Raw genomic sequence first — 14,284 nt, forward strand, 5'->3', positions numbered from 1 at the left:
TTCAATAGATCTTTGTATTCAATCTTTTCGTCTCATCGGAGGAGGAGTAAGTGGATGGCCGGAGATCCATTCGGCGGCGGGGGAAGAGGTAGATTCATGAGGAATATCTTGCACCAACATACAGTATTTTTGTAAATGTGTGTGTTTTGCTTTTTATTGTTCCGAGTTTGGATAGGTTTGTTTAGGTTGTTATGAGTTTTATACTTCAAATTTAGGTATTGATTTTCCTATTTCATGTTCCAGATTTGACTCTCCATCTTTCAATTTAAATTTGGATATGAATTTTTTCAGAATTTTTGTTGGGTCTCCATCTATTCGAAATTCAGGTTTTAGGTTTTCTTACAATTTCCTCCATTCATGCATCTTGCTTCTTGTAGAGCCATATGCAAATTTAGGTTATCTCGTAAAATCATGGTTCATGATGATGCAGTGATAGAAAATAGGAAAGAAAAGAAAGAAAAAAAAAATTCAGATTTAAAAGAAAAAGAAAAATTCAGATTTTCTGGGTTTGTAATTTTAGATTTGAGAAGAAAAGACTACAACAATTAATTAAAATTAACTCTAAATAATTTTATTTCCAAATTCGATTAATAATTTCTCTCGGTATATGTTAACATTTTTTTATATCAAAAAAAATGATGATGATTATATTGAGAATTTAATCATAATTAATATGATGATTGTATTCCTAAATCTATAAAATGGGAAGAAAAAAAAAAGGAGAAACGTATTCATGGTGATTTTGAAATTTTTTTGGATTGAAATTTTTATTTTTGGTAGATTATGATTTGATATAGAAGAATAGGAAATTTTAGAAGGATAGAAAAATTAAATTAGTATTAATTTTTTGATGATTTATTTTGCTAAAAAAATACGATTTTTCAATTTTTACCAATATTTAATAGAAAATATAATAATTATAATTTTATTAAAAATTAATACTAATTTAACTTAAGTTATTAATATTTTTATTTTAAATATTAAAGTTTAAATCATGTCAATTAAACTATTTATAATTATGCATAATAAAATATTTTTAATTAAATTTTTGAGTTATTATTAATATCAATGGAATAACTTTAATATTAATATTATTAGTCATATTTATTTTCTTATTTTAAATAATAACAAATAATTAATATTATTAACTTTTTATTTTAAAATATAAAAAATAATTATAAATTAATTAATATGACATGGAAATAAAAATGACAAAATGAATCTGCCAAGTCATCAGTTGATGTGCTATGTCATTAAAAATTAAACTTAAATTGAGAAGGGGACTAAAAGTCAAAATAAAATTTAAAAAAGGGACCAAAATTTTGATTTTTAAAAAGAGGGGATCAAAACTCAAAAAAAGATAAAATAGGGGGACTAAAGTTGCAATTAAGCCATAAAAGTAAAAGAATTTAGAATAGTAAAACACATAAAATTGAAGATCAAGAATCAAAATACCATTTGATTGCAATGTTGGTTTATAAAAAAGGTCCTATTAACGAATGCCTCAGGAGTATTCTTTAAGCATTCTATTTAAAGAAAATATTCTTTAAAAAGTTCACTATTTCAATTTTCGATGCAATAATTAGGTATATTATTAAGAAAAACCTTACTTTTTTAAGCTCTTAAAGAGTGCCCATGGCACTTGTTAGCATTTCCCTATAAAAAAAAGTATTAGTGAGGCTACAAAACTTAATAACCAAAATAATAATAAAAAATCTTAGAGCTAAAATAAGCTTGGAAATGGAAAGATAATATATTTTTAGAGACACCAATGGTGCGGACTTCCTTCTTTTGATGTCCTTTATACCTCTTTATTTCGGTCGTGCAATTCGACATTTTAAAAAGTAGTTGATGCGGGTCTTGGTTCAATGATTCTTAGGTGTAAAATTTTGGTTTTGATGGAATGACGTTGAGTGATGAGTATGCCTTGCTTTTAGATGAGTTGATTGCGATTTTGCAAAGGGTGAAGCCTATGCCCCTTGAAGAAGATCGTTTTGTTTGGTGGAGTCACAAAGATGGTTTTTCGGTTAAAAATTTATACGAGGATTAGTGATTCTTGTTCTTTGGATCATTCCTTGGATTCTCTTAAAGCTAATTTGATTGATTATTTATGGAATACCAAAGTTCCTACTAAATTCCTCCTTTTTGTTTGGAGATTAATTTTTAACAAGTTGTCTACAAGAATGAAATTATTTAAGCGGAGAATTATTAAAGGAGCTCATATGGAAGCACTTTGTTGGTTAGACTTCTTAACTTAATTTCTTCCTCTTCCTGGTGATTTTTTTGGTCCGCTTTCATAATCGATTATCAGCCTTTAAAAGTCCATAGATTGTTTCTATATTTGAGCTACCTTTTGTCTTATGAATATATAACTCATTTCTCATTTCTTACACACTAGAAAACGTATTTGATAAAATTTCTTTCACTCTCCTCTCTATCTATTTCTCTCACATTTGCCATAATGCTTTTGAGAGTAAAATATTTATTTTTGTGAGGTAACCTAGTCTGGTGTAAGGGCAAAATTGTAAATCTCATTGTGAAAAAATTTGTTTTAGTTGTGAGTTAAAATTTGTTTTGAAAAAATTCTCATTGTGAAAAAATTACTTAAATATTATTAGTTCATTATACTCTATTTTATCTTTTAGAAACCTAAAAAATAGTCTCCTCATATATATTTTTTTAGTTTTCTTTGAAGAAAACATTTATATTTTATACAAATTTTATTGGTCATTTCATGTTTAAGTTTCTTGTATACTTCATACCTCACTTCAACAATTCCAAAGTCCAACCAATCAATACTATTCTTTTTTCGTCTGACTAATATCATCCTTTCTATTCCTCCGCCGTCAGCTCTTCCACCTTAACTCACAATCACAATATCATTCTTCTTCTTTTTTTATTTTAAAAATGAAATGTATGGGATATTATGCGTTGGTGAAAATAAAGGAAATTAATTTGATAAAATTTTGTTGTTAAAATAAAAGAGATTTGTATGAATGTTATGTGATAATAATGTCTTGTATCTTTAAAAGAAACTGAAAATATTTTTTTTCAAAATATAATTTTAGAAAAATAGTGTTATCCATGAATATCTGTAAATATCCGCGGAAACCTTAAAACCCGTGGATTACCTGTTTAGCGAATATCCACACGGATATAGGACGAATATGGATATCATATTTATCGAACGGGACGGACACAGATATCATACTATTCGTTCCTATGAATATCCATTTACATCTCTACCTACTAGACCGTGACCCCTGTTAGTCGGTCTGGCCTATTCCCATCTCTAGTTGAGATTTTCTTTATTTTCTCTATCCATTATTATAGTTTTGAATAATTTTATGTATATATAAAATAAATAACTTTATTAAATATTATATTATACATTTATATTTTTAAAATTTTGATAATAAAAAAATAGAGAAGATAAAAAATAAAGAGAATCTTAACTCGTTCAAGATGTACTATCGGAAGTTCTACTATGCATTATCTAGTCTGAAAAACTACTTTCAAATAGAAACGGAATGGCCAATTAATTCTAATAGTGTGAAATTAAAAGCTTAAAATAACAATTGTTATAAATGGGGTAGAGTACTAAAGGTTAACAATCATTCACTACCAACCAAATTATATCTTTTTGATGCTTTTGGATTTATTAAGAAAAAACTTATATATCTATCATAACAAATTAGGTAATGTATTTTCAATTAATCATAAAACATTTATTAAATAATGCAATATTTTTTGTTTCCAAAACATTTTATTTTAAAAATAACTTTACCTAAACTTTTTTTGAATTGAATAGATAAAAATTTATTTGTATTAATATATTTATTTTGTTTTGGTCAACCGGGTATCAAACTTTCTTTAATAGAAACTTTCTTTAATTTTATTACTTATTCATGATCATTAAGTATTAACTACCAACAAGATTATGACATCATTCAGCTTTAATTAGAAATTATTTTAATTTAATATATAGATCAACAAATTACCTATTCAAAATTCATCCAAATCAATTCAATATCTAACCGTTTCCTTTGAAATTCAACAAGAAACTGAAAATCATTTTTAATCCTAGATAACTTCAAATCCTCTTTTTAACCTCATCAGCTTTTCATCCAAATCTAAAAAGAAATTTCCATGTTCGTTTTTCACCTAGACATAGGCTTTGCGTAATCCTATTGAACATAACCTTGGTCCCTTTGACAGTGACAACAACAATTGTCCATTAACACTTCAAAACTTCACTGCAAATTTGTCTCATTGCCAAGGGCATTTACTGCAAATTTGTCGCATTATAGTGGCCAAATCTCAATCTCCCTCTCCTTAAATCACCCTCCTTTCATTTATTCCCTTCACTCTTCATCCCCAATTCTCACACTCTTCTCAAATGGGTTCCGCTGAAAATGAAGAATCAGCAACCCAAATATCCGAAACCACAAAAAGTTCATCTCTTTTCCGATACAATTCACCTCTTGCACAAATCATTCTCATTGGCCTAGTTTGTTTTTGTTGTCCAGGCATGTTCAACGCTCTCTCCGGAATGGGTGGTGGTGGTCAAGTCAACGCCACCGCTTCCAACAACGCCCTCACCGCACTCTACACAACCTTCGCCATTTTCGGAATCCTAGGTGGTGGAATCTACAACATCCTCGGACCCCATTTAACTCTCTTCGCAGGTTGTTCCACCTATGTCCTCTACGCCGGTTCATTCCTCTACTACAACCATAAACAACACCAAGCTTTTGCTATAATCGCCGGTGCGGTTCTCGGAATCGGTGCAGGGTTATTATGGGCTGCACAAGGTGCTATTATGACATCTTACCCTCCGGTGAATCGTAAAGGAACTTACATTTCGATTTTCTGGAGTATCTTCAACATGGGTGGTGTTATCGGTGGTTTAATCCCTTTTATTCTGAATTATAACAGTGGTGATAAAGCTGCTACTGTTAACGATGGAACTTACATAGGTTTCATGGCTTTTATGTCATTAGGGGCTATTTTATCTTTAACTATTTTGCCGGCTAGTAAAGTTGTTCGTGACGACGGAACAAAGTGTACAAATATGTTATACTCAAACGTTGCAACTGAGTGTATGGAGATCTTGAAACTGTTCTACAACTGGAAGATGCTTCTCATGATTCCTGCAGCTTGGTCTAGTAATTTTTTCTATACATATCAGTTTAATCATGTTAATAAGACCGAATTTAATTTGCGAACAAGAGGGTTGAACAATGTGTTCTATTGGGGAGCACAGATGATGGGTTCAATTGGGATTGGATACACTATGGATTTCAGTTTTAAGAGTAGAAAGAAGAGAGGGATTGTGGGAATTTGTGTTGTTGCTGTTCTTGGAAGTGCTATTTGGGGTGGTGCTGTGGCTAATCAGATAAAACATAGAAATGGTGTGATATTGGATTTTAAGGAATCTGGTTCTGGTTTTGCTGGTCCTTTTGTTTTGTACTTTAGTTTTGGGCTGTTGGATGCCATGTTCCAAAGTATGGTTTATTGGTCCATTGGAGCATTGGCTAATGATTCTGAGATCCTTAGCAGGTAATTATGCAAACAGATTCTGCTTTATCTTATTAACTATTCCATTGCTGAATTAAAATAGGAGCAGTGCTAATGTTTGCATATATATGACAGGTATACAGGATTCTATAAAGGGATACAAAGTGCTGGAGCAGCAGTTGCATGGCAAATTGATAACCACAATGTGTCTCCAATGTCACAGTTGATAGTGAATTGGGTGCTCACTACATTAAGCTATCCGTTACTGTTGGTTTTGATGGTGTTGGCTGTGAAGGAGGACAATAAGGAGGAAGAGGGAACTGGTGAAAAGATTTCTCCTCCAGGTCACAATGGATCTGTTTCTGTCCATTGACTTCTCTTTTTGTCTTGAAGAATTAAAGAATCTTTTGGTTGTCTTCTTTCTATTGTCTTTTATTTCTTGGCGTTAACAATGGGTTACTATTGCTAGAAAATTTCCATGATCATTGTTTAATATTTTTTTAGGGAAATTATCTTTCATTTATGAGTGATCATGTACAACTGTTGACTATTGCCAAAAAATTGTAGACGATGAAAATGTGAGTTAAACCAAATTTATGGTTGAAAATCTTAATCAAAGATAGCAGATTATACACACTATTACACAGTATTTCAAAATGTAAAATACAAAAGACAACCTTGTATGCATTTTTTAGTATGAATCCCATCGATTTAATATTTTGTTCAATTACCCTCGCGGATCTATGACATGCAACACTTAAGTTTGTTGATAGTTCAGATTTAAAATTATAAAATCTTTTTTTTTTTACTATCCTAAACATCTCACACTCAAAGGGGTAAAAGGAAACCCCTAATGCGCAAGTCCTTAAACACATAGACATATATGTAAATCATCTCATATGTCTCTCCATTGGAATGATGCACAGTCACTTTCTATTAATCACTAATAGGTTCGAGATTAATTGTGTTCTATTCATTAGGTTCGAGATTAATTGTGGTATTTAGAATTTATGATTAATTTAAAAAAAAAAATTTACTTAATTTTTGTGTGTGTTATGGAAAAATCACATAGAAAAAACAGCGGATATAAAATAAAGCAATAATGTAAATGACAAAATTTAAAGATGAGTTTTATATAGGTTCAGTCAAATGTTGGCATACTTCTGTTCCTAAGAGACCTTCTTGAGAGTTCACTAACAAAATTTGAGCTTTTAGAGGTTATGTCCATGAACCTTTGGTATAAGCGAATTGAGAGATTTAACATTGGCTGACCACTACCGAAAGAGATTTTTTCCACGGAATGAATTCACGAACCAAGTGGAGATTTTATCGGCTAATCTCAATAAACAGAAAAATTTATCTGGCTGAGTTCTATAAACAAATAAAGATTTTTCAATGGTTGATTTCAAGAGTCAAACTCGAACCTTCAAGAGTATCACACTCTTGTAATAAAATGGTTGCACGACACTAGTACAACACTTTCCTTACAAGTTTTCACTCACAAGGCACTTAAGCAACTCTGATTAAAGAAAACATTTAAAGAATTAGGAAAACTCTGTGTTCTGGTGTGATTTCAAATGAGGAGATGTCTCTTTTATATAAGAGAAAATGAGTTTAAAAAAGGAAACAATCCATGGGCTTAATCAATTCCATAATCGATTAGGCTAATCATTTATTGACCTTCAATAATCGATTGTTCAAGCCACAAATAGAAGATTTTGATATTTAGCCGTTACCAATCATAAAGAGAATGTCTCAATTGATTTTAGACTCAACTTAGTGAAAATAATCGATTAGGTCATTAGATCAATCGATTATTTAGTTTAAAAAGTCTTCCAATCAATCATATATTCTCCTAATTAGTTGGCTAGGCCCTAAAAACATTTTTATGTGATTTTATCAAATAGATCGACAGACCTTAAAAACTTTTTAGGAGTGTCTGTGTGAGTTTCCTTAGCACACGATCGGACGAACTTTCACATTTCATCTCTTTTACAACTCTGAACCTTTCAAGTTCCTTTGCTAGATACATTGATCATATATGCACTTCGCGAGAAGCTTGAATATTCATCTTGACGAGGTTTCAGATATCTTCAAGTTAATCACAATTATCAAAAGTTGGAAAGGTATCACCAGCGACTTCAACGAGCATCAGTTTTATCGTCATCAAAACACCAAGAAGGTTGTCAACATTAGGATCATTAGCTTCATACCTGGAAGCACATAGATCCACATTCTCTCCATTTTTATTATGACAACGCGTCTCTCAAGGAGGGGGTAAAAGAGAAAACACAATGATAAATTTTGGAATGGTTAAACTCCCCTTCACATGAGCAGAGAGTTTACTCTACTCTTCCTAAGAGTATATCCCCCCATGACATAATAAAAAAGACAGGAAAATAAATATACATAGATCACATATAATCATTTTAAGAAATGGAGGAAGAAGAAAAAGAAGAAAATAATTAGTGTATTAATTCATGCATGACTGATTTAAGATTCCTAATTCAGTTTTTATGAAAAAGAAGCTTTCTTTATGAAGCAATTTAGTAAAAATGTCTGTGAGTTTATTAGATGAGGTTACATGCTCAAGTACACATTTCTCTTTTTCAACACAACCCCTAATAAAGTGGTGTCGAACCTCAAGCGTTTATCCTAAGAGTGAATTATTAGGTTTTTGGTGAGATTTATGGCGCTAGTGTTGTTGCATTTTATCGAGACAACTCCAAGATTAACACCGTAATTAATGAGTTTTTATTTCATACAGATAATTTGAGCGTAAGAGCTACTAGAAATAACATATTCTTCCTCAACCCTAGATAGCACAACACTTGCTTGTTTCTTGTTGTGCTATGAGACAAGCGAGTTTCCAAGTAAGTGACACGTACCGTTGGTAATTTTCCTATTTAGTTTTCATCTAGAAAAATCAGAATTGATGTACCCAACTAAGTCACAATCCACTCTCTTGGGGTGCCATAAAACACTTTGTTATGTGTTAGTGAGATATCTTAAGATTCGTTTGACTACACTGAGATGAGTTTTTTATGCTTGAAAATATGCACAAAGACACGTAACAGACATGATATTAGGACATGATGCAGTGAGATAAATGAGGAATCTGATCATAACTTAGTATCTTTTTCCTATATTGGTTTTCAATTCTCGTTCTTGTCTACATTGTAAGAGGTTTTCATTGGAATTTCTACAGTGTTGGACTTCTCCATGTCAAACCTCGTTATAAGCTCCTTGCAATACTTGTTTTGATTTATGAAGGTTCCTTCCTTTGCTTAATGAATTTGAAGCCCTAGGAAGTATGGAAGCTTCCTCATCATTGACATTTCGAATTTTTTCTACATCATTTTAGAAAAATCCTTGCACAAGGACTCGTTAGTAGCACCGAAGATGATAGCATCAATATAAATCTAAAACATTCAGCTGTCATGCTCGGTTTTCTTGATAAAGATATTTTTTTTCAACTTGTCTTCTTTGAAACTTGTTTTCAAGCAAGAATTTGCTTAGATGAGCGTACCACACTCTAAGAGCTTATCTCATATTGTATAAAGCTATCTTATGTTTGAAAATAATATTAGGAAAATTTGAGTTGATATAACTTGGAGGTTGATAAACAAATATTTCCTCCTAGATGTAACCGTTTAAGAAAGCACTCTTTAAATCCATTTGAAAAAGTTTAAAATGCATGATGCATGGAAAGGCTAATACCATCCTTATGGACTCTAATCGAGCTACATGAGCATATGTTACATTAAAATCTATGCCTTCTTGTTGATTGTATCCCTTCATAACAAATTTGGCTTTGTTTCTTAAAACATTGTCATCTTCGTCCAGCTTGTTGCGAAAGACCCAATAGATACCAATCACTTGATTAAATGAAGCTTTGGGAATGAGTTCCCAAACATTGTATTTGGGAGAAGTTGAATATGGTGGTCATGTAGTCTTGATGGTGGTAGTCCATGTGGACCTTGGAAAATCATATGGTATTTCTTGATAAGGGTAGAAATTTCGAGTGGGATATTAGGATAGATGTTTTTAAGTGTTGGGATAGTGGGTTCAATGGATTCATTTGTAGATTAAAACTTTGAAAAGTCATGAGGTGTAGGGAGGAAATGGAATTTGTATAATTTGGCTGACATAATTGGTGAAAGGTAGTATGTGGGATGAGATTTATGATCAACCTTTAGAGTGATGGAAGTTTCATTGTGTGAAAAATACTGGAGGAAATTGAAAAGTCTATATTTATTGGCCATATAGTATGTAGCCAGGCCATGCCAAGAATAACATCAGCACCTTCAATGGGTAACAAGTAAAAGGGTGGGGTGAAAAGATGATTTTGTAGTGAAATTTGAACATTATTATGGATGCCTTGACATTATAAATGAGATCCATTACCAACCAATTATTGAAAATGGGTCATTGGTGTGGCTCTTAGGTTTAGATTTTGTTTAATGCGAGGTTATAATATATTATGAGTGTTGTATGTGTCAACAAAGACCATCACAGGAAGTCCTCCAATTATTCCCTTGAATTTGAGAGTTTAGGGAGAAAACTGACCAGTCAAAGCTTGAGGTGATCATTGGAAATAAGTATCACTATGATTCACATTAACAGCTTCATAATTGCTAAACTCTTCCAATTGTTCTAATTGTTGTGTGTCTTCCTTAATTAGGAGTAGGAGAAACCTACTAGAAGTACACTTGTGTCCAAGAATAAACTTTTCATTATAGTTATAACAAAGACCATGTGCACATTGCTCTTGTAATTAAGGTCTTGATAAACGTCTAATGGGAAATTTGAGTGGATGGAGGTTTAAGATATGGAGTATGTTGTGGAAAGGTTAAGTATTAGGGTTTTGTAATAGTTAGACTTTGGAAGGTAGGATTCATGCAGTTGAAAAGGGGTTGAGAAGGGTCATTGAAATTTGGGCTTTACATCTTTAAGTTTGGCTACAATGAGTTTTACAAGGTCAATTGCTTGAGAAATTGACATTGGTCTATAAATGGTTGTTTTATTTCTAACTTTAGGTGCTAAACCAAAATAAAACAATTACAGATACCTTCTTGAGGAAATCCTACAACTTGATTTCCCAAATTTTCAAATTTAGCATGATAATCAACAACACGACCCTCTTGATTCAACTTTAATAATTTAGTCTGATGACTAGCATAAGTTAAGAGACCAAATCGTAATTCTAAAACTTTTGTAAAAGAAAATAAATCTAACAACAAATGATTATGGTGCATCTATTTAAACCAGCATAAAGCCTCAACCTTAATATAAAATGCATTTAATGATATATGATTTTCAGAGGACTACTGATAAAGATTGAAAAATTGTTCTACTTGAAACAACCATTTTAAAGGGTCTGAACCATCAAACACATCAAGTTTCAGTTTCAGAGTCCTAAATAAGGATTGTTGGGTATGTTGAGGAATTTGTGGTGAGGGATATTGACGGGGAGTTAAAATATTATAAATAGGTGTGAATGAAAAGGCATTTAGAGGATTGATGTAGGTGGGTTCCATAAAGGTTTAGAGAGGGAATGAGGGTGGCGGTGGTTGTGCATCTGTGTTTCCCAATGAAATAGTAAAATTAGGGTAAGTGGGGTTATTTGAGTGTGTGGTTATGTATGTAGGAATAGGGCTAGCATGAGTAAATATAAGGATAGTGGGTGAAACAATAAGTGTAATAATAGGTTCATAACCAGGGGAAATGGGGAAATGAGAGATATACTTGAAGAAGACGTTAATGTGTGAGCAGTGCTGGATTACTATGCTTCACTTTGAGCCATCAATTTTGTAAAGAGAGTCATAATAGATTCATGTCTGGAATTCAAAATTTGTTGCTAATTATCCATTCTTGTGTGATTATTTCTCAATTGTTGATCCAAACTCTGACTAGCCGCTCAAAATCTCTCATCAATTTGATGGTGATAATGATTGATTGCATCATAAATATGTGCATATGAGCAGCTTGAATGACATCATCCAAATCCTTAGAGGATGAATGTGTAGGTTTGAGAGACATTGAATCAATGGATCAATGATAAATTAATGTTAGGACTAAAATGTAGATCTAGGCTGTAAAAGAATAAAAGATAAAACAAACTTTAGAATTTTAATTAATTTATACTACAACATTAACGCTTAAATACTTAGGATTTTCTAGACATATTAGGATTGTGCCACTTTTGGAAGAGCAACATAAAAAGAAAAAAATAAAATTAGAAACAATTTCTAATGCAACTCATTTAATACTGAATGCAATTCTCAGGCCAAGTCAATTTTTCATCTCTGTGCTTATGATTTGGCCATGTAACAAAAATTATAATTTCTTTTTTATATAAAATTAATTTTACTTTTAATACGTGTGAAACTGTCAAAACACTCCAATTGATAACAATGAAAACACTCAAATTGATTTCACACTCCCTTTGATAACAAATCCATACACTCCCATTGATGACAAATTCATGTTCTATGGGAGAGTGTTGTACAAATTCATGAGTCAATTTTGAAGCAAAAATTCTTCTGATTTAAGATAAATTTATTTGTGGTTCGACTTGATTTTGGATTTATTGGTTAAAAAAAATCTGATTTGACCCAATCTAATTTCATGTGATTTAATTTGTATCGATTTTTGAATATTCAAATTACAAATTAATTTGACATCAACACTCCCTCTAGTTTATAGTGACAACCAAATATCGTAGGTATAGATGACATTTATGCGTATTTTTTATAACTCAAAACTTATGTTGGTATATGTAAACTCAGGGAGGCTAATGCACATTTTAAAATTTTAGAGAGTGTCAGTGTCATTTTAACAGATCTTAGGATAGGGGAGGAGAATATAATTTTTATTTGTTATAAGTAGAGCTGTCAAATAGGTCGGGGCCCGCTTCGGCTCGGTGGACCAATATGTTTAAATGGGCTGGCCTGGCCTGGTCTGGCCCTATTGCTTAATAGGCTACATAAAATGAGCTCAGTCCATTTTTCAAAGGGCCCGATGGGCCACCCCGGCCCGTATTTCAATTATTATAGCTTTAATTTTATAAAAAGTATGTAATGGATAAATGCAACACAAGATAAGTAGAGAGTCATCATAAACGTATATAAGTGATGTTTAAATATTTATCCATATATATATATATATATGAGCTGTTGTAAGGCCTTGTCTTTTTCGAAATATATATATATATATATATATATATATATATATATATATATATATATATATATATATATATACCACAAAATCAAAAGAACAAAGTGAGTTAATATTATCAACAATACTTATCGAATTTTCTCTCAATCTCACAACCATTTCCTTGATCACATCATCTTGAAAATATATCTTCATCCTCTTTAACTTTTCTTTATCACCGGAAAACACATTTATGCAATCATATCTTATCTCAATCTTTTTTTCTCAAAATTCACTAAAATCTTTTTTAATGGGCCAGCCAGAAGCCGCTTGGCCCGACCCAGTCCGTAAAAAACATACGCCCGATGGGCTGGCCTAAAAATACGGGGTCGTATTTTTTTAAGGTATTTTGCGATCCGACCCGCGCTAACTTGCTGGGCTTATGGCCTGACCCGATGGATCGAGTCCAATTTGACAGCTCTAGATATAAGACCCTATAAATTAACTTGTTTGATGAAATATATATTCCCTCTGGTCTCATTTATAAGAAAATATTCTCTTTTTAGATACATTATTTATTCAATGTATTTAAAAAGAGAATATTTTCTTATAAATGTGACTGAAGGTAGGAATATATAATGTATTAAAAAGTAATATTACAAAATAGAATGATCGATTATGATTAAAATAAATATTAAAAAAAAATAAAACTAAAATAATAAATAATATCAAAAAATAAATATCAAAAAATAATAAATTAACATAATATATAATATTAATAAAAAATAAATAAATATTAAAATATATACACGCAGTTCAATTTAATTTGGATCAATTTTAAAAAATTAATTCAAAATTTGATCCAAACAATTTTTCATAATTACATCCAGATGCATCTTGTAATATTTATTTTGGTGTAGTTTTTGAGTTTTCTAAATCAACTAGTGTCTTACCCGTGCGTTCGCACGGGTACCCGTCGTGTTCGTGCATTGTAGTTGAGGATAATTAAAAATGTTAGGAAAAAATAAATTTTGATTGAATAGGTTAATATAATACTACAATATGTTTGTAAAGGCAGATATTATTTTTAACAGTTTGGGCCCAGGGTCTGGTTAAAATAAATAATTTAATAATATCTCAAAATAGTTTGGGTCTTGGATGATTTTGTTCTTGGGATTAATAGGCCCAAAATGATTACCATTATTATTATGTCACAAAAATAACATAATGGATCAAATATAAGGTATTAGTAAAAAATTATATTTTTGTTAAAATTGGAAAAGTGTGCAACCGACACTTAAATGAAACCACCATGCGGCCATCTCTCTAAGCAAGGCAGTCATTTAATGCCACACCTGCAAAAAATACATAGTAGTTCACCCAATACGGTTTACAACATGCACCAAGGAATCAAGTCATGGCAGCCATACAAGTGGTTCACCCATACAAAAAATGACCTAAAAGTTAATGCCAAGCATATCATCCAAGCCACCAGGGAGTTTATAGCAACCCGGTGCACAACTGGTTATATTTCCAAAAGCACGAAAGAGTCCATAAAGAAAACCAGTACATGTTCATGCATCACCCTACAACATTCTATGTA

The 14,284-nt window shown here is 31.5% G+C and overlaps 1 protein-coding gene across 1 annotated transcript; it reads left to right on the plus strand.

Moving 5' to 3' along the window:
* Nucleotides 1-4,241: 4,241 nt before the first annotated feature.
* On the plus strand, nucleotides 4,242-6,169 carry LOC131655578 (UNC93-like protein 1). Its single transcript, XM_058925419.1, has 2 exons — nucleotides 4,242-5,562; nucleotides 5,656-6,169. The coding sequence occupies exons 1-2, from the start codon at nucleotides 4,400-4,402 to the stop codon at nucleotides 5,891-5,893; spliced, it is 1,401 nt and encodes a 466-aa protein (XP_058781402.1). The 5' UTR covers nucleotides 4,242-4,399; the 3' UTR covers nucleotides 5,894-6,169.
* The last annotated feature ends 8,115 nt before the right edge of the window (nucleotides 6,170-14,284 follow it).

Source organism: Vicia villosa, linkage group LG3 (assembly GCF_029867415.1).
Source record: "Vicia villosa cultivar HV-30 ecotype Madison, WI linkage group LG3, Vvil1.0, whole genome shotgun sequence".
In the NCBI taxonomy this organism is placed as follows: Eukaryota; Viridiplantae; Streptophyta; class Magnoliopsida; order Fabales; family Fabaceae; genus Vicia; species Vicia villosa.

What these genes read in the sequence shown, in the direction of transcription:
- LOC131655578 (XM_058925419.1), top strand. Translation starts at nt 4,400, where the DNA reads ATGGGTTCCGCTGAAAATGAAGAATCAGCAACCCAAATATCCGAAACC. An exon ending in GATTCTGAGATCCTTAGCAG is followed by an intron (nt 5,563 to 5,655) that starts GTAATTATGCAA and finishes TATATATGACAG; the next exon opens with GTATACAGGATTCTATAAAG.